Raw genomic sequence first — 22,456 nt, 5'->3', positions numbered from 1 at the left:
ACGGCAGACACGGGAAAGATGAGCGGTGCAATCCACCTGATAACAATGAGAAGAATCAAAGGTCAGAGAATTGGGCAGGCACTAACCTCGCGTATAATCATGTATAGAATCTCCAGCGGCAGGTGGTGCAACATCGTCGTGGGAATGCACCGAAACAAGTAACATTCCAAACAATCATCGAACTGTCGGCGAGTGGTGTTGGTGTTGAAGGAGAGTTGTTGTCGGAGGAGAGTCAGGAAGCTCCCCATAGGAGTCGAGTTGCACTTGCCTCATTTCCCCGGTGCGCATTCTCTTGCCAACCTCATCCTTTCTTGGTTGACAATCTACAATTGCTTCGTGCTATTTCGTGGACTGGGTTTGCAGCAAAGAGAATACGATGCCAAGCGACTCGACCAGATAAAGCAGAGAGTGCTTGATAGTTGATATAGCACGTTCTCGCTGGAGCATAACATTATAACGAAACGATTGACTGGCATTCGCTGGGCCTTGCAACCGTCCAATCCTCTTGTGGTCTGGGAAGTATATGTTTTCTCATTTGTCAATTAATGTCCCTGTGCTGCAGTGCCTAGATACCGAGCGCATTTGTTGAACTCCGAAAGGCGCAGCGTTATATATTAAAGGGTCAATAGCGAGTTGTCATTGGTAGGGTCACTGCAACCGTGTACAGACTCTCAGATCTGTGACCTCATCCAAACCAGTAAGGTAAGCCAAAGATATGCAAGCTGTAAGGGAAATCTAGACCCTCGAGATGGTAAAGTCTAGGCCTTCCGGTAACCCAGGCCTGACGGTGGACAAGATTACTATCTCCAGGACTTCTGGTCCAACGCAGTTCCTTTCAGAAATGAATGTCACTATGAGAAGCAGACACCCCAGGAGAATTTAGTTCCTGATTCCGTGAGACGGAACCGTAGGTCTCGAAGAACTTCATCAGGCATATCCATGGATGCAACATGTTGCTTAATCTCCAGCTCTAATGAGAAATCGAGCATTGTCTCGAGGAAATGAACATAATAGAACGTATCCATAGAGCTAGAAAGCTCATCGGCCCGGATGCTAGAGCTTCACTCGTTTATTTCATGATGGGCGAGCCGCAATATAAATCAGCGAATCTAATTTCGTTGAAGACTGCAGATGCTCCTGAGACGTGCAGAGCCCGGACAGCAATTAAATACGGCTTTGCCTCGCATACAAGCATAAGAGCTTATAAGCCACGCGCAAAGTGGGCTGCGGACTCGACACACCGGAGACAAGAGAGTGAGACAGCAAAGTTTGGACGGTGGATGTTGAAGCCATAGACCAGTTTGGTGCCTGAGGCTGCCAGTGGGTATACACAAATTGTGGCATGCGTAACACCGCATCTTCGGTATACAGTAGTTTCATGAACCGCCTGTTGGCCATCCCTAATATATTCTCCGTGCTACATAAATAAGCAGAAATGCACCAAGGCTGTTCCTTGTAGCGACAGTTAAAGGTCTCTATGCAGGCCAGCGGGCGAGGGGCTTGATCCCGTCCGCCGACTTTATCTGAAACAATTCTCTGTTTCAATCCTCGCCGACTCTCGCGCTTCATCTTCTTGAATCAGATTAATCCTCCCCCCTCCCTCCAATCCTCGCGTTCTCTTTCTTGCCGGGGTCGTCTTGAGATCGTTCCCAATTCTCCATCCGCGACACCACCCCTGTTCCGATCGACAGCTGTTTAACGGTATGGTTCCAGCCCAGGCGTTCGGCCCCCTCAGTCCTTTGCTGGCCCCCCTGTTCTTCCAATTGTTCTCGGGTCCCCCATACCTTCCTCTTTCTTTCTCCTTGTCTTCATCCCGCCATTCCCCCCTCATCATGCCGATACTTGATCGACTACCACTAATCTTAGTCTCTCTTTAGCTTCGAGGCCCCCAAACCGCCTTTCCTCTGTTCCCGTGCGAATTGCGTCCCTTCCAAGCGCGGGCCCCGTGTCCTTTTTTACCTCGCATAGCCCCCTCCCGGGCGCCTGTCCTACGCCCTCGTTCGATAATAATCGTCATTTCAGGGGCTCGCCTCTTGTGCTCCAATCGCAAACTCACTGTCTTTTGTCGAATGTGTGGCTGGACCCCGAACCCCTCGCTTCAACCATCGATGAATACGGAGTAATAATAGCCTTGGCTTGACCGATCACTTTGCGCTCTGAATCCGTGCCGACAGGTTTATCTGGCTATACTGGAGTGATATTGTCGCTGTCTTTATATAATTACTGAGCGCTGTTGGAGGTGGAACACTTCATGGAGTCCCCCACATCGTACCCTCCGGAGTCTCCTATGGAGCAGGAGGATATCCCATTTCCTTGCAAAGGCTGTGGAGAGGTATGCATGAAGTGTCCGGTAAAATGTCAAGGAGCGGGAACGCAGATGCTGACTTACCTAGATCCTAGAAGAAGGCAAAGCTTTTGAACTTGGTAGGTACTACTTCTACATTGCTTATCCGTTCGACTTACTGACGGCGCTCGCTCCTAGCCGGCAACCGATGGCACATCGACTGTTTTCGCTGCAGCTCGTGCACCACCCTCCTCGATTCGGATGCGCACCTTTTGCTTCTCGGAGACGGGTCGTTGATCTGCAGCAATTGTACCTACAGCTGCAGCTCTTGCGGGAATAAGATCGAGGATTTGGCCATCTTGACCGGCGAACAAGCTTTCTGCGCCCAATGTTTTCGATGCAGGAACTGCAAAAGGAAGATCGAGAATTTGCGCTATGCCCGGACGTCGCAGGGAATCTTCTGCATGGATTGTCACGAGTCTTTGATGCAGCGGCGGAGAAAGAAAAACAGAGGGGTTGCGTCTAAGAAGCATGCAAGCCCCGGCATAAAATTAGACAAGTCGCTCCCTTCGCTTCCTCCTGAAGAGGCCGAACAGATGATGCAAGCCGCAGATGACCTTTCTGTGGACGGGTATATTGATTCGGGCGAGGTGAACCCTCGAACGACAGTGCCTGCGCTGGACGCGGGAAGATCGTCTATTGATAATCAAGGTAAGTATTAAGGTGGTTTGTGGCGGATGATGACAGAATGGTGAACTAATATGTTCCGGACGTGACAGATAATTTGATCCTACCTTCGAGCACGTATCGCAGCAACCGGCATTCTGTCGTACCTTCGGTCGTACCTACCGAATCTGATGCAGATGGTGGAGAATTCCTGATTCCACTCGCATTCGACCCTTCAGAAGAGCAAAGACCCCCTCGCGAGCACTCTGCCAGGTCTCCAGACCGCGTTCCGATGGAGGATTCGTCTCCTCATATCGCCTATCAGGAGAAAGGTCGTGACCGCCCTGAACCCGAGTCCCATCGCTGGCGTCAAGATGATTCTCTGAACAAAGCGGCAAGGTCCAACTCTGCCCGAAGTTCTAGGTCGGACATACCTGTGGGCCACAAAGGGAGCAGCTCCTATTCCACGTATGACAGCGTCAGGTCGTCGACGACTATTGGAAGAGACAGTTTGACTCTTGACTCGAGATCTACAGCTGGGGAGAGTGCAACTACATTGCCTACCCGTCCCTCTTACGAGCTTCGTCGTCTACACGAGAATGGAGGATCCATGGACTCGGCAACATCAGTTGCGCATCCCAAGCGGGGAGACTCGCTGGAAAGCAGGCACCATAAGCTTCCTCGAAAAGAGGTTGTGCAATCCCCTGGAGCTAATTCAATTAGTCAAAGTGACCAGTGGAGTGAACGGTCCGCGGACACTCTGAACAAGAACAATGCCCATAGTGTAGAGTCCCCGCGGCTTCCGCGTAGCGACTCATTCGAACCGCCAAAGTCTCGCGTGCGTCCAAACTCAGTGAGCACCCCGCAACAAGCTGACACATTCCGCCCTGTGGACTATGGGGGATCTCCTTCCCCTCTGCGCTACAGCGGCACGGGTGAGCTTTCTCTGGACGAGGATATGGCGCGAATCTTGGGATCAGACGAGCAGCCCTCGCAATCAAGCGAATCTTTCCTTCGCAGGATGTCCAATTCTGTACGTCATGGCCGCAGCTATAGCGATAAAGGCTCACGATTATCCAAGGATGCGAAGTGGCCCAAATCGCCTGTCAATGGGTCTGCTAATGCCGCGACCAGCTCCCCGGAGCAAGGAGGAACCGACGAATTGACATGGCTTCGGAGCGAGCTGCGCAAAGAACGCCAACGGGTCATCCAGCGGGACCAAAAGATCGCTGAAATGGAGTCTGTCCTCAAGGCGACTGCTGATGTGAAGCAGGTCAACACCGAGCTTAATGAGAAACGGTCGACCATGGTAGTGTTGGATGCTCAAAAGGAGATTGTCATGCGGGAGCTCACTGTTTTGACTGAGCATCTAGAGTCTGAAAAACGCGGTGGCAGTAGCGGTCCTTTGGATCTCAGTAAACTTACCAATAAGGTTTTGCGGGACTTTGTTGAGTCTATCCAGAGCCTGAAAGATTCTTTCACACCCCAAATTGAAGAATTGGTGCAGAAGCGCAATGAGGCTGCTGAAGAGCTTGCAAAGATCAACAGTATGAAGGACAAGAGCTTCCAGGAATTCGAGCAGCTTTCCTCCAAGAACGCCCAGCTGGCTGAATTGAACAACCAACTCGTCCACCAAATTCAAGAGCTATACAAAGCAAACAACTCCGACGGCCGCAGTGCCAACGGGCTCGGAATTTACTCGCACGGAAAGGAAAAGTCGCTCTCCTCGATCGATGCACTGAAGGCTGCGGGTGAACTACCGCCATCGGTCTCGACACCTAACATGTCGGAAGAAGCCGAGCCAGCCACCGTTGTCCCTGGTCCACAGGTTGTCAGCATCCGTAAAGGACAGCCTCGCAAGTTCAACTGGAAGAAGGGAGGCCAAAATGTCGCCAAGGGAGTCACCAAAGGTCTTAAGGGAGCGTTCATGTCAAGTGAAAGCACTAGCACCACGGATGGCGCACCCGGCCTGCCACGCTCTCAAACCCAAGACCCCAGTCGCCAGGGCTTTGGCTTTTTCGGTAACCAGCGCAGCAAACAAACGGGCACTAGAATGCCGCAGACCGATAGTGTTCCAGCTCTGGCCGAAGCCTCCCCAACAGGTGAGTTCCCTTTTCAGTAGTTGGCAGGTGTCCAGTACTTATTCTTCTTAGGACTTTTCGGAACCGATTTGGAGCAGCGCATGGAGCATGAGAAGAGTATTATTCCGGGTATTATCACCCGCTGTATACAAGAGGTTGAGTTACGAGGTATGTTCCCCGGTCAAAATTCGCCGAGTAGGCCGGCTAATCTTGTTGCTCCAGGCATGGACATGGAAGGAATTTACCGCAAGTCTGGTGCTAGCTCCGCTATCCAGACAATTCGAGAAGGTTTTGAGCGGTCTCCGCAGGATTATGACATCTCGGACCCGGATTTAGATATCCACGCCGTGACCTCGGCGCTCAAGCAATACTTCCGCAAGCTACCCATGCCGCTCATCACATACGACGTATACGAAAAGATTATTGAAACAGGGGAGATCAGTTCTCATTCCGGCCGAGTTGAAGCCCTGCAGAAGAGTCTCGGAGAGCTACCGCGAGTACACCAGGATGTACTGGAGTTCCTCGTGTTTCACTTGAAGCGTGTCGTCGAGCGGGAGAAGGAGAACCTGATGACAAGTCAGAACATTGCTGTTGTCTTCGCGCCAACAATTATGAGGCCTCAAAGTCTGGCGCGAGAAATGACGGACGTCCAAAAGAAGAACGAGGTGGTTAAATTCCTGGTGGATCACTGCCAGGAAGTGTTTATGGGCATGCAAAATAACAACTAATCGTCGGCCATATCGGCCGTTCCAGCTACATCGATTCAGCGTCATATTATCTGCCATTATATTTCACGTTTTGTTTTCAGCCCATCTGGCCCCTACAATCACCCCAGCTCCATCAACCGACAGCCTGTATATATTCGGGGCGGCCACCTACACCTGTTTTGCCCCATTTTCTTTTCTACTTTACACTACAATGTCTATCCTCCCTGAACACCCTCGAACTCCTGATGATCAGCGCCTCTCTCGATACCCTTCATGTATCTTTTCCATGCTTGCGTGCTATTTCGGCGATTCCCCTCTCTTATCCCGCAGGCCCGAAGCTAGTTCCTACCTACCTATCAGCGGTGCGGTGTTGTATGTGTGTTGTCAAAACTTCAACTTTCTTTACGCTCAGAAGACTTCCTGTTATGTTAACGTGAATGGTTTACTGACTCTTAGCTATACATACTCTTACCCCTGTTCTTGGTCGATGCGGATGTCTGAACACCTTTATTAGTTATATTGCGGTTGACCCTTTCCGCTTGTTTTTCTTTCCTTTTCTTTTTGGTCGGTATCCTAGGTAGTTGTTTGAGTTCCAGGTGGCTCTAGCCTATACGGAAGGGCTTCCGTGTTGGTGGCGTCGCGAGGCGTTGCATGGCGTTAGAGCAGGGATTACTGAATTCATCGATAGGTGGCTTAGCGGTGGCCTTGAACGTGCTTTGCTCTTCCAATTAGTCCTAAGCAAGCGTAGAGGCGGACAGCGAGATACACCAAATTAGACATGTGGTCAAGGTTCTATGCTGTGCCATCATACAATGAGACCGTCCATAACACTAGGAACAATAGCGCCAGTCAAATATATGCAATGAAGTTTGAATGGACTAGAAAGTCTCATCCTCAAGCCTCTCCATCCTCCGAATAACGCTCGGACTCTGATCATCCTGCAAATCCTCCGTGGTATCATTGATGCCGGCTGTGTAAAGCAGCTGCTCCACGATTCGCTGCGAGGCTTCCTTGGCTGTTTCATATGCCCGTTAGCACTCCTGCCACCTCAAGAAAGCAGTAAGGGGTTGAGAGGGCGGTGAATTGACTTACCCGGCGTCTTCATAAGCCGGCTCTGCGGGATATGGAACTGCATTGTCTTGGGTGGACTGGGACCTAGCTCGTCGTCGTCATCATCGTAGGTAAACTGCTCGTCGTCGTCGCTGTCCCATTCGCTGCGCTTGCCGAAGCCACCCTTCGCCGGCGTGAGGACGCTAGTCCCGGGCTTGGGTGGCGCGCGGGAGCGGTTGGCGCTGGGGCGCCCGCGGCGCCCTGTACCCGGTGTTTGGGGTTTGAGTGGGGAGGAGAAGAGCTCCGAGTTGAGCTGTGGGGCTTCGGGCTCGGGGCTGGACATGGGGGAGTCCTCGAAGGCGTATTTCTTGGAGGATGAGGCGGCGTTTGGAGTCACGGTGAAGCGGGAGCGGGAGGGGTCGTAGCCTTTTCCGAGGGGCGTGGCTTGCACGCGGTATGTTTTGTCGGCGAAGTGGTGCATTACGGGGCCTTTGTGGCTGCCTGGTGTGAACCTTTCGTGGGAGACGGGTGGGACGAAGGGGGATGAGGAGAGGATGTCGTCCGCGTAGGATTGGTTGTAGGTGTTGCGCGAGGTTTGCTTCCCAGGTGTTGTCGGGAGATACGAGTCTTCTTGGTAGTGATCGTCATCGTCTTCCTCGGCGAGCCCGTGCTCGTAGGGGGAGGGGTGCGCGATGGAGGAGGTCACGGTTGTGTCGTTGTGGGGGATTCCGTGCATCGCGACGCGCGGGGTACTGTGGGATGAGATGCTTAGACCCGTGAGTTCAAGATCGTCGGGTTTGTGGTCGTGGTCAATGCGTTCGGTGGACGGGGTTTGGTAGGATTCGGATTCGGTCAAGTGGCTGTGCGAGATGCTGGCCGACTCGTCCTCCGGGAGAGTCTCGTCGACGGTTGTTTCATCTTGGTTGGGTTGTTCGCCGTTTGCATTGAGGTGGACGTTGGCGCTGGCCTCGAAGAACTTTTTCCAGAACTGGAGGGATGAGATGAGCTTGATATGAGAATTTTAGGGAAATGGTACTGACTTTCGCGCCCTCCCAGACGTCACGGGAGGCTTCTTTATATTCGGTCACGACGGGAAGAATACTCGTTGTAATGATGCGGTGGGCACGGCTGAAGTTGTGGTCGATTTCTAGAAAGAGTCGTCGTCAGTAACCTGGAAGAGAAACGTCCGCGGCTTGTTTGTTTACCTTGCAGAGTCAGGGTGATGGACTGCTCGAGCTTTTCCAATTCCTCGGTGAGAGTCAAGGGACGCTGAGCGATAGATGAAGGGCGTGACATGGCGGTAGAAAGTAGCTGAATAGAAAAACCGGTTGTTCGTGAGCTGAGGGCTGGCGAAGAAGTAATTGCGGTCCGTTGCGGTGGAGCGGTGATGAGGTTGTTATGAGGGGAAACGCGGGATGCTGAAAGGAGACGCAAAGTAGGGCACAAGATAAGGGCCCGATAAGATCACGTGAAGTTTCAGCGGGGAAAGGCGCCGGCGGTTTGAGCTGACTCCGACTGTAAGGTTGCCTTCGCCACGGACCATCTCAGATTCGCACCAAAGGATTCAGAGACGCAGTGACAATTGAGATGCCGACTCCAGTCGCAAAGGGTATGCTGCTCTTCTCTTTCGATGCCTTCTGTCCTTCTTATCCGAGCTACTCCGAGCTCTATACTTGCCTCTACTGGGGCGGTGTGCTTATCGGGGATGATCATATGAGCTCGAGCTCCTGGAATGGAGACCCCTTAAGAAAAACTGCTTTTCTGCATTCCTGGATCATTACCCTATTCCGAAAAGCATATTTTGATTTGGGTTACGAATACAGCCACGTCTGTTTGTACTGACAGCTCCAGGTATCATCATTGGCGTCGCGGCCCTCGTTGCCGCCGGCATCGCGGTCTATGAATCTCCCCAGTTCCGACGATGGGTGAACAATTCGCGACGGAAGCTGGCAATGACACTACACAGCTTGGGCGATGACATTCATCCCGGAGATGGTGACTCGCGACATCGCCATGACATATCCATGATGGAAGAGATAGGTCCGGCCGCCGACGAGCGCAGACGGATAGCCCGGGAAGAGATCCAGCGGCGACGAAGTGTACTGGAAGAGCGTCGGAGGAAGAGATCGAACGATTCGCTCGGAACGTTTGATACACTTGTAGACGATAATGGCCATCTTTTGGACCTCCAGGATCAAGGTAACTCGGTGGCGAACTCGACGGGCGTGGATCTTGGCGCCTCACAGCCAACTTATCGAGGCAACCAGCCAGACACTCCGGCCGCAGAATCTACAGTGCTGCATGAGGCTGGGCCGGCACCTGAGCAAGAAAAGCTGCAACTTTCCATTCCAACTCCACGGAGCCGTGCCTCGTCCGTTGCCGGTGCTGACTTTACTCCTGTTTCCGAAGTATCAGAGTTCATGGCCTCGGCTGTGTCTCGACAATCAAGCCATGCCGAGCGACCACGATCATCTGCATCTAGCCATACAGAGGGTGCCTTCTCCGAAGTGATCTACGCCCACCCCGACTCTGTGGCCAGTGGACATGTCGAGGATGCTCGGTCTTCGTTTTCAGACTTGGAAGGCCTGCGGTTCACCCAGAGCCGTCCAGCGACGCCACCGACACCCTCTACAGCTGACAACTTCAGTCATATCGCAGTGGATGCTTCGTCAGATGATGGGATACTTAGCGAATTCGAGGGCTCGGTAGGCAGAGTGATAACTCCAGCGAGCTGGTCAGAAGTTGGAAGCGATGTTAGCAGCGATGAGTACCGCCATCGCGGCTTCTGAGCATGCATCTCACAATTTGACATGTAATATGGCTTTTGGACTGGAAAGGCGCTAGGATGGAAAGGAGTCTCAAGGTGCTTCGCGGGTTACTGGCGTCCAGGGTATTGACATTGGTTTGAGATTAGCATAACTATACCTAGAAGAGTAACTAGGATACAAATTTGGAACAAATGCTATCTTGCTTCATATCCAAGACGTGATTCAGTGTCTGGGCTTCTAGAGCCACTTCATCATGTGGGTCCTACGGTAGAATCTAGCCCTAACTACAGGTACAATGCTGGGCGCGAAACATAAGGATCAAGTCTTCTGCTTCCACGTTGCGATAACCCCCTCCAGTAGGTGATTGAAAGTGTTACATCCAGGTCCCCGTCGGGATCAACCAGCGAGCGAGCCTGATACACGCCCAACTCCTCGATTCTGATCGTAGTGCTCAAGGTCACGCTGGGTAGCTGTTGCCGCAACCGCGGTTAACATACTTAATGCAAGAGGCCTCGCTACCCTGTCTCTGCCAATGCCATAAACAGCCACTCGACCATGTGCGTTGCTACAGTCAGCGGTGCCGACTGCACGACACCTGTTAGAGCCTGCGGGTCGGGGGCTTCGCTGCCTTTAACAAGCCGGGCTTGGGTTTATCAATAGTAGAGTGTCAGTATGGAACAGGGTAGATTGGTCACAAACGGTGGCAACGGCATATGGAACAGGCAATGGTGCAGGAACGATACTCTGGGTGTTTCCTGAAGATCCGATTGTAGCTGGCGCAGACGATCAGCCGAGGTGTCGTGCAGGGAGTGATCATACTCCACACTGACTGTGACAGACAGCAATGATAATGCCAGCTGGGCCCGTTCATTTTCAACCAATGCCTGTCTTAGAACATAGTTGGCGCGCAGTTGAACAGAACAAAGCCAGGCGTCATCCGGGGTTAGCACAAACTCCGCAGCGTTACCTGTTGCAGCCTTAGGTCTGCGGATTTAGCGAAGGCTGAGTCCGAGACGTCGTGCTTAAAGCAGACCAGCCAGTACTCTTTCTGTTCATCATCATGGCTACCACCAAGCTCACCTGGCTAATCACCGGCTGCTCCTCCGGCTTCGGCCTCTCCCTGACCCGCGCCGCCCAAGCGAACGGCCACAAGGTCATTGCGACCTCACGCAACCCATCGAGGACCCCCGAGCTGGTTGCGGAAGTCGAGTCCAAGGGAGGCAAATGGATCAAGCTTGATGTGGACAGCCGCGAGAGCGGCGATGTCATCACCGAGCTGGAACGAGGCGGCGACCACATCGATGTCCTGGTTAACAACGCCGGCTATTCCATCTACGCCCCTGTTGAGACTGTGCAGGAGGAGGAGGTGAGGACCCAGATGGAGACCATGTTCTTTGGCCCGTTGCGTCTTATCCGCGCTGTTTTGCCGCATATGCGTCAGCGAAGGTCCGGGGTTATTGTTAATATGAGTAGCGGGGCCTCGCTGGATGGTATTCCTACCATGGGGGTGTATGCGGGCGCGAAGGCTGGCTTGGACGGTATGTATAGCTTGTAAGAGCTCTTGGGATAAAACTAGCTGACAGTGAGGATATTAGCCCTTACCAGGATCCTTGCGAAAGAGGTCGCCCCGTTCAATATCCGCACCCTGACCGTTGTTCTTGGAACCTTCAACACCAACATGCCCAATTCGGTAGTTCTAGGCAAGTCTCCCTTGCCGGAAGACTATCAAGGAACCTTTACCGAGCAGGTTCAGGGGCTGCTGGTCAGCGGGAAAATCAAGCCTAATGGCGACAAGGACAAGGCGATGCAGGCCGTGTACCAGGTTGTTGCTGGGGAGGGAGTTGGCGAAGGACATCAGACTGAGAAGCTTCTCCCTCTAGGAAGTGATATGACCCCGAGGCTTAAAGGGGCTCAAGACTACCTCGGCCATGCGTTGGAGGTGTTCGGTTCTGTGACCAACAGGGTTGATGTTGCTAAGTAAGACAGTGGATAGAGTAAGCACATGTGGGATCTGCATCATGGTAGCAAAGAGAGAGTCAGTTAGTTGCAGCTGAGTGACCTACCTAGATATGTTAGTGATCGCACTCTCTTTGTTTAAGGCAAGCCTCCTCTATTTAATGCACGCAGATCCTGTTTGTACCTCCCCATGTCATAATCAGCCTTCGTCTTCGAGTCGAGAGATAAAGATGACAAGTCCACTTACCGTGTGGCTGACTCGTACGTCCATAGCGAATCTGCCAAAAGGAATCAGAACCAGACCACTGCAGGCTAACCTGGAACCAACCCTTACAGCTCCCGGCCCAAACCCCTGGAAGGTAAGCTCCAGTCGAACGTCACCACACGCCTGGGGTCAACATTGACTTGGTTAGGTGGTGACCGTCCTGAATGAGAATACGACGAGACAGTATTCCCCTGTGTAAAGTAATCCATGGACATAGCTCTACCTTGTCCTCTGATTGAGGTGGCCAGGTCTGGTTCTCCCAGTCTAGCTACAAATTGTTTCCTCGTCACCCCGACTTCACGGTATATGTAGTATTTCCCATCTACTACTAGAACGAGGGTGGTAATGACAAGACAGTGGTCCTCTGGTCGTTAGACGCAGCCCGCAAAGCCAACAGCCCGACGTACGAAGCCCGTTCATCAAAAGACATGATTCCATTCCTTCCAATCCAACATCCTGTGCTTGATCTGCGGCCATTGAGCCGTCGTTCGATCCTGACAGTCCCATGTCCCATGTCCCATGTCCCATTTCGCACAATCCCCGGCTTACCCCGGCCTAAATCAGAGCTCCCTCAGAATTCTGGCAGCCCGGGTTGGTTTCAATCGGATCTCCCTCAGAACCACTGCAGCCCTGGTCGGTTCCTGGTAGCTATTCACGGATAGAATAGAATGTCAGCAATAATAGGACAGAGGATCGGCACCGTGCTGGAGTGCGGTAGTTCGCGGTACGGTAGGTAAAGAGGAAGTGGACATACGCAGCAGATCTGGGTTCCGGGGATTTCATCACGTCGGCAGAAAGTTGTCCTGGCCATGCGTTAGCTTTGCGGGGCACAAGCTAACCTTGTAGGGTACCAGGCTAGGTCAGGGTGGAGTGTATGTGACTCACCCCTCAGGACACTCATTCACGCGAGCGCTCTTTTGAGCAGTATCATAGTTAGTGGTCGGGCTGGAAACAACGGGGACAGTGGCGGTGGGTTCGGAGCAGGGTAGGGTAAGTTAGGGCTAGGGATGCGTACGTAGCAAACGCCCTAAATAGTAGTTAGTTGGAAGAGAACTGCTAGATCTAAGAACTGCATGGTGGAAGCTTGAGCGGTTCTTACGGGTTGCTGTCTCGCGCGGAAGCCGGGGCCTGCGACGGACGGAGCAGCGTAGGTGGTGGCTGCGGCGGCCAGGGCGATGAGTATGGTGAGGACACGCATGGTGGAGAGGCTCTGTAAGGTAGAATAAGGTTGTTGGATCTGGTTCTGGTTCTGCTTGTAGGTAGGGCTATGCGTTGCAGGAGAGTTGGTGGGATGAAGAAGGAAGATGGCCGGGATTCAGGCCCATCTTTATACCTTCCACTGGAGGTGCAAGGTCTGCTCGGAGTTCACTTGCACCGGTGATGGAAAAGGGACACCTTTGGGTCAGCACATTGGAATGTGTGATTGTACGACGTCCGATACCATGCTGACCCGAACCCACCTGCGCAGACATGATGCAAACCGCTTCCAAAGCCTTCATGCGCCCTCAACTCGGGGAGGGCGTCCACAGCATCAACCCCGACAAATCAGATGGATTCCGGTACTCCGCATCGCAGTGCCGTGCGCAGAGACCTTGTCCGGGTGCTCAAGTTGGTCACGGCAACCATCGTACGGAGTAATGATAGACGCGCGAGGAAAAAAGAAAGCAAGACGCAAGGGCGGACTGGAAAAGGGCAGATGCTTACCCCGAGATGTCAGGTGCCACTGCAAATGCTCCAACTCGATGATGGACGAAGGGAGTGGAGGGAGTGGAGGGTTTGCAGTAGAATTAGGGCACAGTGACATCGCCTCTTACGGCTCAGCAGTGAGACGAGGATGCCATCATTAAAACATCGCTTTCACAATTCAACTACCCTATACAGAACAAGTACTCCAGAACCAGTTGTCAAGCTCAAGCAAGATACCCCATCCCCCTCCAAGCCAGCACATACTTCCTCGCCAGCTCAGCCCCGACCGGCCCAACCCCAGCCATCGTGCCCGAATGCTCAACCGCCTTCTTCGTATCAAGCACCAGGCCCCCACAACTCATGCGCTCGAAATGGTCATCCAGGAAATCCACCAGCCTGGCCGCCGGATTCTCCGTCTCAGTCGGCAGCGGACTCCGTCTCACCCTCGAAATCCAGCTCTTGAATGGCATGATATCACGCTCGGGGATACCAAGCGCTTCCGCAAGAACGGTGTTCATGGAAGTCCACTCCTGCCCAACGGGATTGTCGATATGGTACACGGGATGCGCATCGTCGCCCCGCGAACCAAGATGCAGCAGATCAACAACACCCCCAGCACAATAGTCAACCGGAATCCACTGCATCTGCCCACGCAGAGCCGGCCACGCCCGAAGACTCTGCGCCGACTTGACCAGGAACGCAAAGTGCTCGACGGGGTTCCAGAACCCACTCACTGACGATCCAGATATCTGACCAGGTCGCACTGCCATCGCCCTGAAGAGCTTCGGGTGCTTGTGCAGCGTCTCATCAATCATTCGCTCGCAGATCCATTTCGCCTCGCCGTACCCGCTCGGCAGCGTTGCGGAGAGAGGAACCCGCTCCTCGGGGACAACAGACTTCCCGCAGAACCCTACAACGCCGATCGAGGAGATGAACTGGAACCCAACCCTGCTTGGCTTGCTGAACGGACGAGAGGCAATCTCCCGTGCAAGATCAAGCAGGTTGCGCATGACCTGCAGCTGGGTCTCGAACGCGGAGACCGGGCGCGTCCCGCTCATCGGCCAGGCGTTGTGGATAATGTCCGTTGCGTGCTCGAGGAGCCAACTGTACTCGAGAGGCGGAAGGCCCAGCTGGGGCTTTGACGTGTCTGTTTCGAGGATGCGCAGTTTGGCGCGTGCGGCTGGGGACAGACTGATTCCGCGCGTGGTTAGGGCTTCGTGCTGGCGTTTTTCTGGGCTGCTGCTGCTGCTGCGGCGGTTTAGGCACACGACTGTTGCGACGGAGGGGGTTTCGGTTAGCTTTTGCACGATGTGTGAGCCTAGGCTTCCGGTTGCGCCGGTGACGATGACCACTGCGTCGAGGGATTTCCCGGTGCGCGGGGTGGTCGCTTGCTGGGTTTGGTTGTCGAGGATGCGGAGCTTTGGTGTCTCCCAGCCGGTTGTGTATTTGTGCACCAGACTTTCAGCATTTGCAGTTCGGGTCTCGATATTCTCAGGGTTCAATTCTGGGATGGGAGTCTCCACGGGCTCGGGCTTCGGTAGCCGAGGGCCCTGGGATCCGGAAGCAAGCGCGATAATGACCTTCTGGAACGAGTTCTCCGGCAGGTTTCCGTCCGTCCAGTCGACATGCCCATAGCCCGCCTTGTGTAGTTCTGCCTCCCAGTGTTCGGCGGGCACGACGGCGTGGTGGCGTCCGTCGTCGAATAGCCACCATCCTTCGAGAAGACCGAAGACAAGGTCTACGAAGGGGACGACCTCGGTCATCTCCAGCATCATGAGGAACCCGTCTGGCCGGAGGGCCTGGTGGATATTGGACAGCGAGACACCCAGATTGTGCGTGGCGTGGATGGCGTTACTGGCAAGCACAAGATGCTGGCTTCTCAGTTCATCCGCCGGCGCTTTCTCGATATCGTGCACGGCAAACCGCATGAAGGGGTATAGCTTGCTGAAGCGGCGACGGGCATTGGCAACCATGCTGGGCGAGATATCGGTGAATGTATACTCGATCGGCAGGGACTCAGCGAGCGTCGCCAGGAAAGGCGCCATGACGAGCGTTGTCCCTCCTGTGCCGGCGCCCATTTCAAGAACCTTGAGTGTTTCGCCGGTATGGCCAATCCGCTCCGCTAGGATCTTCGTGACTTCGCGCATCTGCTCGTAGCTCATGCAGTTGAATGTGTGCTCGCAGTACATTGCGGCCGTGAGTTCCCTGCCCTCGGGACTCCCGAAGAGCACGCGGATTCCGTCCGTTGTGCCGCTGAGCACGCCCGCGAGTTGGCGGCCTGCGTAGTACGCCAGTCTGTTGGGGACTGCGAAGCCGGGGTCTGACGAGAGCACTTCTTGTAGGACGGTCGTGCTGTCCTTCCGTGGGGCTCCGATGTGCGTGCGTGTGATCTGTCCGCTGGCGGGGTCGATGTTGATTAGTCGGGCATCGCGCTCGAGGAACTCGTAGACCCATTGCATGAGGCGGGTGTGCTGGGGGAGGAAGGGGACGCGCTCGAGGACTTGTCCTGGGGAAGCTGTGCGGAGGGGCGAGCCCAGCTCGTCCATGGCCTCGACCACAAGCGCAGCGCAGAGACGGTTACTTCCGGACAGCATGACGCCCTCGGTCTTGTCGACGCCGTATTCTTTCATCAGGGAGTCGGTGTTGAGCTTGACCTGGCCGAAGGAGGCCAAGATGTCGGCGGGAGTTAGGGCTAGCCGGGACTCGACGGGGGGTGCGACGGCAGACAATCCAGCAGCCTTGTGGATTGCGACAGCCTTGAGAGGGAGGACCTCTTCTTCAGGGGTGGGCGTCAGGATGCCCGTGTCGGAGCTCTCCGCGCTATCTTCGTCGCTCTCACTCAGCTCCTCGCTGGACGAGTCGTCGCTTTCTTCCTCACCTTCCTCCGCAGCGCCCTGGTTAGGCCCGAACAGGGCATTCGACACGCACCGCACGAACTTGCGCAGGGTCGTCGCCTCCATCTGCTCGTTCTGGTCGAGAGGACACTTGAACGCCGACTCCACCTCCTTGCCCAGTTCCATGCCCATCAGCGAGTCGATACCGAAGTCGGCCATGTCGGCATCCAGCTCCAGCTCGCCGGCGTCGATGCCCGAAACAGTCGCCACGAGATCGCGCACCTCGTCGGTGATGTCGCGCCAGCCAGAGGGCTTGCTGGACTTGGGCTTGCTGGGTTTGGCTTTTTTGGCCGGCTTCTTCTCTTTCTTCGGCGCCTTGCTCTTCACCTCGACGGGCTTAGGGCCGGTTTTTGTCTCTGTCTCCGTAGCAGACTTGACAGCTTGCGCCGGCGCCTGCACCTTCGTCCTGAGAACCGACTCGTCCTTTGTCATGCGCGCAAGCATCATACTCATCGACGCCCTCGCAACCCGCATATACTGCACCCCCAGCATAATCTCCACCAGCTGTCCCGTCGCAGCCTCAAACACAAACAGATCCGTCATGATACTTTTCTCGCCCTGCCAGCTATGCCGCGCATAAACATGCCACACATCGACGTCCGCCCGATCCACCACCCTCGGCGAGCGCATACTCACCTCGCACCCCGTCGCAATAAACATATCGCTCCCCGGCAGATCCGTCATAAGGTTCACCCACACCCCGCCGACTTGACTGAAACTATCGCTAAGGGGCACATCAAGCCAGGTATCGCCCCGGCTGGAGCGAGGCAGCTGCACGCGCCCCGCGCACTCGGTGCCCTTTCCGACGACGAATTTCAAGCCCCGGTATACCTCGCCGTAGTCGACTATCGGGCTGAAGGCGCGGTAGACGTTGCGGCCCTGCAGGACTTCGACGCCGTCGTCGGCATCGGAGAGGTTGAGGCGCAGGAGGTCGGTGCATTGTTTGTGGGAGACGAGGCGCTCGAAGTTGGCGAATTCGCGGGTGTGGGCTGGGTCGCTGGGTGAACGGAGTTCGACGGTTGCTTCGGCGTGGACTTCGCTCCCGCTGCTTTTATGACTTGCAGAGTCGACGCTGGTGATCTTCATGGCCCAGGCTGTGCGCTTTTTGTTGCTGGCCGTCAAGTCGAGGTACACTGTTCGGCTGGGGTCCTTGCAGATGGGGCTGTGGTTGACCATGTCCTTTACGACTGGGGAGAGCCCTCGCCAAGTTGGGTCCAGGCTGAAGAGGGCTTCGATGACGATGTCGCACTCTAACGTCCCTGGGCAGATGGGGGCTGTCTGGGCGATGACGTGGGTGAGCACGTAGCGGTTGTACTTGTCCGAGGCCGTGTTGATGCGGAAGCGGGCTTGTTTGGTGTCGTCTTGGTAGCCCACGAAGTCCCAGAGGGGCATTGTCCGGGGGTCTTGCGCGGTGTCTTGGTGCGGCGCAGAGAGGGTTCCGCCTGTAGCGACCATCTTCGCGGCTTCTTCCTTGACTTTCTCGAGCGGGGACTTCATGGGGAGCCAGTGGCGGGATGAGGTGTCGAATTGGTATGGGGGGAGAAGGAGATGCGCGTATTCGGGGGTCTGAACGGAGTGGTGTGGCCAGAAGGCTACGCGGAGACCCTGCTTCCAGAGGGCCGTGGTGGTGTCGGCGAGAGAGTCGAAGCCCGTGTCGTTGGTGATGTTGACGGCCTGGAAGGAGTGTCCGTCTGAGGAGTTCTGGCCCTGCGAGATAGCCCGGCCGGCCATGACGGTGATTGTTGAGCTGGATCCAGCCTCGAGGAAGATTGCTTGCGGGTGTTTCTTTGCCAGACGCTGGACGGCGTGGTTGAAGAAGACGGGTTGGCGCATGTGCTGAGCCACAAAGGAGGCGTCTGTTTCTTTGGCAAGGGGGACCTCCGTGGCTCGCTCAACGTGAATGACAGGCTTGTTGAAGGCCAGTGTCTTTCCGATCGTCTCTAGATCGTCGGTGATCTTGTCGACAAGCGACGAGTGGAAGGCGTTGGTGACATTGAGGCGCTTGCCCTTGATGGAGCTGAACTTGGGAGTCGAAATGGTCTGCTGCACTTGGTCAACAGCAGGAGTCGAGCCGGCAATCGTGAAGCTGCGAGGGCCGTTGTAGCAGGCAATACTGGCTGAGCCATCGGAGCCGGCCTGGTTCGCCTCAGACAGCAACTGGCGAACGAGGGCTTCGTCACCCTCAACGGCCATCATGGCCCCGGAGTCAGCGCCCCAGCTGTCCCGGACGAGCTTCGCACGCGCTGCCACCAGACGAACGGTATCATCCAGACTCAATGTCCCGGCAACGCACAGCGCGGTGATCTCGCCAAAGCTGTGTCCGACCACGGCCTGGATCTTCCCATCTAGTCCGCAGTCAATCCAGGCCCGAGCGCAGGCATACTGCATCGCAAAGAGCATCGTCTGCAGCTTGACCGTGTCCTGGACAGCCTCACGCGAGAAGATATCAGGAGCAGCATAGATACTCTGCAGGCCCTGCGCCTTGACCACGTTATCGACCGCATCCAGGTTCTTTCGGAGGACAGCAACACTGTCAAAAAGGCCTCGATTCAACCCAACAAACCGGGAGATCTGACCCCCAAAGCAGAGAATCACCGGCCGTTCAGCTTTGACCGGTGCAATGCCCACACTCGCCGCGGCGTCCTTGCTGCTCGGGGCCGCGGCCACAGCCTGCTCGAGTTTCTCGTGCAGTTCGGACAGCGACCGCGCGTTGAAGACGAAGCCTTGCGGGAGACTGCGGTTAGATTGGCGGTTGAGGTTGAACGAGACGTCGGCGAGCGAGGGCTCTTCCTTGCACGAGCGTAGCCAGGGCCCCAGCTTCGCGCAGTAAGCGGCGATGGCTCGCGTGTCCAGGCCAGGCAGCCAGAAGGGGTAGCGTGCGCCTGCTACAATGGCCTTAAGGGGCTGAGGCTTGTCTGGCTGCATGACGATCATGCTGGCGTTCGATCCGCAGGCGCCGTAGTTGTTGAGCAAGGCCGTCTTCTTCTCCCCGTCCCAGCTGCGTAGCTTCGTGACCACCTCGATGTTGTCGTCTGCTTTGACTGGGATCTTCTTGTTCATCGTCTTGAAGCTCGCCTGTGGCGGAATGAAACCGTCCCTCATCATCATGATGATCTTGACAAGCGCAATAGCACCCGACGCGCCTTCAGTATGTCCGATATGCCCCTTGACAGACCCAATAGGCAGCTTCTTCGTCCTGCCTGGCCCACCCAGCGCAGCAAGGATACTCTCATACTCCGCCGGATCCCCAACCGGCGTGCCCGTCCCATGCGCCTCCACCAGAGAGACATCATTCGCAGTAACCCTCGCCTGCCGCATGACATCCTTGAAAAGATGCGACAACGACGGCGAATTCGGCACAAACAGCGGCGTGCAGTTCTCATTCTGATACACCGCGCTCGCCGCAATCGTCGCAATAACCTGGTTCCCATCTCGAACCGCATCAGAAAGACGCTTGAGATACACAAACGCCGCCCCCTCCGCCCGACAGTACCCATCCGCCCCGTCATCAAACGGCTTGCACTGCCCCGTGGGAGACACAAAACTGCCCGCCGCAAGGTTCTGGAACCAGTTCATGTTGGTGACCGTGTTCGAACCCCCCGCCAGCGCAGCCGTACACTCGCCACTCAGCAGATTCCGACACGCCGTGTGGATCGCAACCGCCGAGGACGAACACGCCGTGTCAAAGGTCATACACGGACCCGTCCACCCGAAATGGTGGCTTACACGCCCCGTAATGAAACTCTTCAGCGCGCCCGTCGCCGTAAACGCATTCGGGTCGTAGCACGAGATGTTATGCTCGTAGTCCACGCCGCACGAACCCAGGTACACGCCCACGTGCATCTTGTCGCGCCCGTCCGGCGTATACCCGGCATGGCTTTCGCTGAAGTACCCGGACTGCTCGACGGCCTGGTACGCCGCCTGCAGGACAATCCGGCTTTGCGGATCCATGGCCGCGGCCTCGCGCGGCGAGCGCTTGAAGAACTTGTGGTCGAAGGCGTCGCCGTCGGAGAAGAAACACCCGTAGAACTGGCGTTTGGGGTCTGCGTCGGCGTTCTCGCGGAAGAGCATGTCGTGCATCAGGCGGTCGCGCGTGATGGGGATGTGTTGGGATTCGCCGGTTTTGAGCATCTCAACAAACTCGGAGAGGTCGTTGGCGCCGGCGGTTTTGATGGACATGCCGACTATGGCGATGGGTTCGGATTGGCGGGAGACCGGCATGATGGGTTCGATCTGGGTGGGTTGGACTGGGATGGGATGCTGTTGGGGTGAGGGTGAGGGCGATGGCTGGACCCAGAACGACGGCTTCTTGGGATCCTTGGGCAAGTCCTCGTAGAAGACCTGTTTCCCACCGAGACTGCGCATCAGCGTCGGAGGCACACACCGTTCCAGCCCGAAGGTGACCACATACGGATCCTCGTGGGCATCTGCCACAGCAGAGAAGGTATCAAACCACTGACACTGCTGCACGAGGATCGAGCGCACCACCATCTCGGTCATACTGCCCTCGCCAGACACAGCCCGTCCAGTCCCCGTATTATCATACGTCGTCAACGCCAGCCCCTTCACATCCGCATACTGCAGCCCCGCCATCGACGCACACAGCTCAACCAGCGCATCCGTATGCCCCCGGCGATCCGCATTCGGGCTATGGATCTGCCCCTTAATCCCAACCTCCGCCACCGTGATCCCCGCGGCCTTGAGCCGCTTCATGAGCAGCGGCGCGATCGTCTCCGATGCCGTCACGGTCGCTCGGGTCTGGTCGTACCGCACGGCGACATACGCGTCGCTCGCCAGCTCAGATGTGATCCGGTTCATGTCGTCCTCCTGCTTCTGCCCGCGCCAGGCGACCGCGTACGAGGCTGAACTTCCTTTGCCAGAAGCCTTATCCCAGACTTCTTGTGCGTCGATCAGGGCTCCGATGAGCATGGCTAGGCGGACTGCGACGGCCCCGTATTCTTCGAAGGAGGCTTGGGTGCTGGCGCTGGCGACGGAGAGGGCGGCGAGGAGGCCCGCGCAGAAACCTAGAATGACTGTTTGTTTACCGCCGTTCTTTGCTTGCTGGACGAGTTCGGCCTGGAGGTCTGCAGGTGTAACCGTTGCATCGTCTCTAATCATCTCGAGATGCCGCCAGTACTGCGTGAGTTGAATGAGCACGACCAGCGGGCCAACGAGTATACTCGGGAGATTCTCGTCATCTGGAACAGAGAGTCCGGCCTGCTCGATCCCATGTCGAAGCCACGAGTCCAGCGCCGAAAGGCACCCCGGCCCGTCGATGTCGCGGGCTACGTCGGGCATCTTGGCGGCCAGTGCGTCCCAGTATGTTGGCAGGTCGGCGATCGTGCTGAGGATCCAGTCGCGCTGTGGGGAGGTCGAGAGCGGTTCCACCAGCTTGTCCATGGACGCTTTGGTGAATGTGCCGACGTGCGGGCCGAAGAGGAAGATCGTTGAGGCTGAGGCATCGTGGCCCGGGGTGCTTGACCGCGTCATTGTGAGTAAGTGTTGATACAAGAACAAGAAGAAGAAGAGTGTCGTCAACTGTTGAAGTAATTGGGACACCGATGAGATGCAGAATATGGTATAGTAGGGACTCGATGCTAATGATGAAGCAGAACGCACGGCAAAGATAGGCCTATACTTCTACCTCACTCTGCAGTATGCTGACTTGACCACGAGCAGCACTGATACAGCCCACAGCCTCTGATAGGCGCGGACCTCGGGGCATTGCGGCCGTTCTAGAATCCTTCTTGCTGCGGTTGTAAGCCCTAAGTCGGGTGGCTTTGCGTGCGGAGTTTCCGGACTCCAGGACTCCAGCTCCAGGATACGAACTGGCCTCGCCGCTTGCTAGTCCGGAAGTCCGCTGGGCTGAGATCCTTTCAGCTCGGGCTTTGCTAATGGAACTCCAAGCGAATGTTTGATGTTTGTCATGGGTGGACTTAGGGCTGTCTTTGGCCGAGTCAGTAGCTCTAAGTATGTGCAGCGTGTCAGTGTTAGTATAGCTGTTTTGTGCTAGGAACAGGGTAGATTCTACTTGGAATTATCGAGCTTAATCTTGGAAGTGTAGAATAGCGGGTTCACATTCATGTTCCTCACTAAGCG

At 55.6% G+C, this 22,456-nt stretch overlaps 5 protein-coding genes across 5 annotated transcripts; 3 read left to right on the top strand and 2 right to left on the bottom strand.

Annotated features, from left to right (window-relative positions):
• Nucleotides 1-2,251: 2,251 nt before the first annotated feature.
• Nucleotides 2,252-5,759, top strand: DSM5745_06679 (putative Rho GTPase activator Rga; the record flags this gene model as incomplete). Its single annotated transcript, XM_026748695.1, has 6 exons — nt 2,252-2,332; nt 2,394-2,424; nt 2,483-2,995; nt 3,064-5,052; nt 5,104-5,199; nt 5,254-5,759. The coding sequence occupies 6 exons, from the start codon at nt 2,252-2,254 to the stop codon at nt 5,757-5,759; spliced, it is 3,216 nt and encodes a 1,071-aa protein (XP_026602999.1).
• An 857-nt stretch (nt 5,760-6,616) lies between these two features.
• On the bottom strand, nt 6,617-8,084 carry DSM5745_06678 (uncharacterized protein; the record flags this gene model as incomplete). The annotated part of the gene is made up of 4 exons (XM_026748694.1): nt 6,617-6,753; nt 6,831-7,776; nt 7,829-7,935; nt 7,994-8,084. The coding sequence occupies 4 exons, from the start codon at nt 8,082-8,084 to the stop codon at nt 6,617-6,619; spliced, it is 1,281 nt and encodes a 426-aa protein (XP_026602998.1).
• A 731-nt stretch (nt 8,085-8,815) lies between these two features.
• On the top strand, nt 8,816-9,577 carry DSM5745_06677 (uncharacterized protein; the record flags this gene model as incomplete). The annotated part of the gene is made up of 1 exon (XM_026748693.1): nt 8,816-9,577. The coding sequence occupies one exon, from the start codon at nt 8,816-8,818 to the stop codon at nt 9,575-9,577; it is 762 nt and encodes a 253-aa protein (XP_026602997.1).
• A 1,039-nt stretch (nt 9,578-10,616) lies between these two features.
• DSM5745_06676 (SDR family oxidoreductase) lies at nt 10,617-11,537 on the top strand (the record flags this gene model as incomplete). The annotated part of the gene is made up of 2 exons (XM_026748692.1): nt 10,617-11,094; nt 11,152-11,537. 2 exons carry the CDS (start codon nt 10,617-10,619, stop codon nt 11,535-11,537), a joined length of 864 nt encoding a protein of 287 aa, XP_026602996.1.
• Nucleotides 11,538-13,687: 2,150 nt separating this feature from the next.
• DSM5745_06675 (Iterative polyketide synthase afoE) lies at nt 13,688-21,847 on the bottom strand (the record flags this gene model as incomplete). The annotated part of the gene is made up of 1 exon (XM_026748691.1): nt 13,688-21,847. One exon carries the CDS (start codon nt 21,845-21,847, stop codon nt 13,688-13,690), a length of 8,160 nt encoding a protein of 2,719 aa, XP_026602995.1.
• Nucleotides 21,848-22,456: the final 609 nt, after the last annotated feature.

This window comes from Aspergillus mulundensis (assembly GCF_003369625.1).
Source record: "Aspergillus mulundensis strain DSM 5745 chromosome Unknown scaffold_6, whole genome shotgun sequence".
NCBI classification, from domain to species: domain Eukaryota; kingdom Fungi; phylum Ascomycota; class Eurotiomycetes; order Eurotiales; family Aspergillaceae; genus Aspergillus; species Aspergillus mulundensis.
Note: the sequence above shows the minus strand (reverse complement) of the source record. Positions and strands in the feature narration are given on the sequence as shown.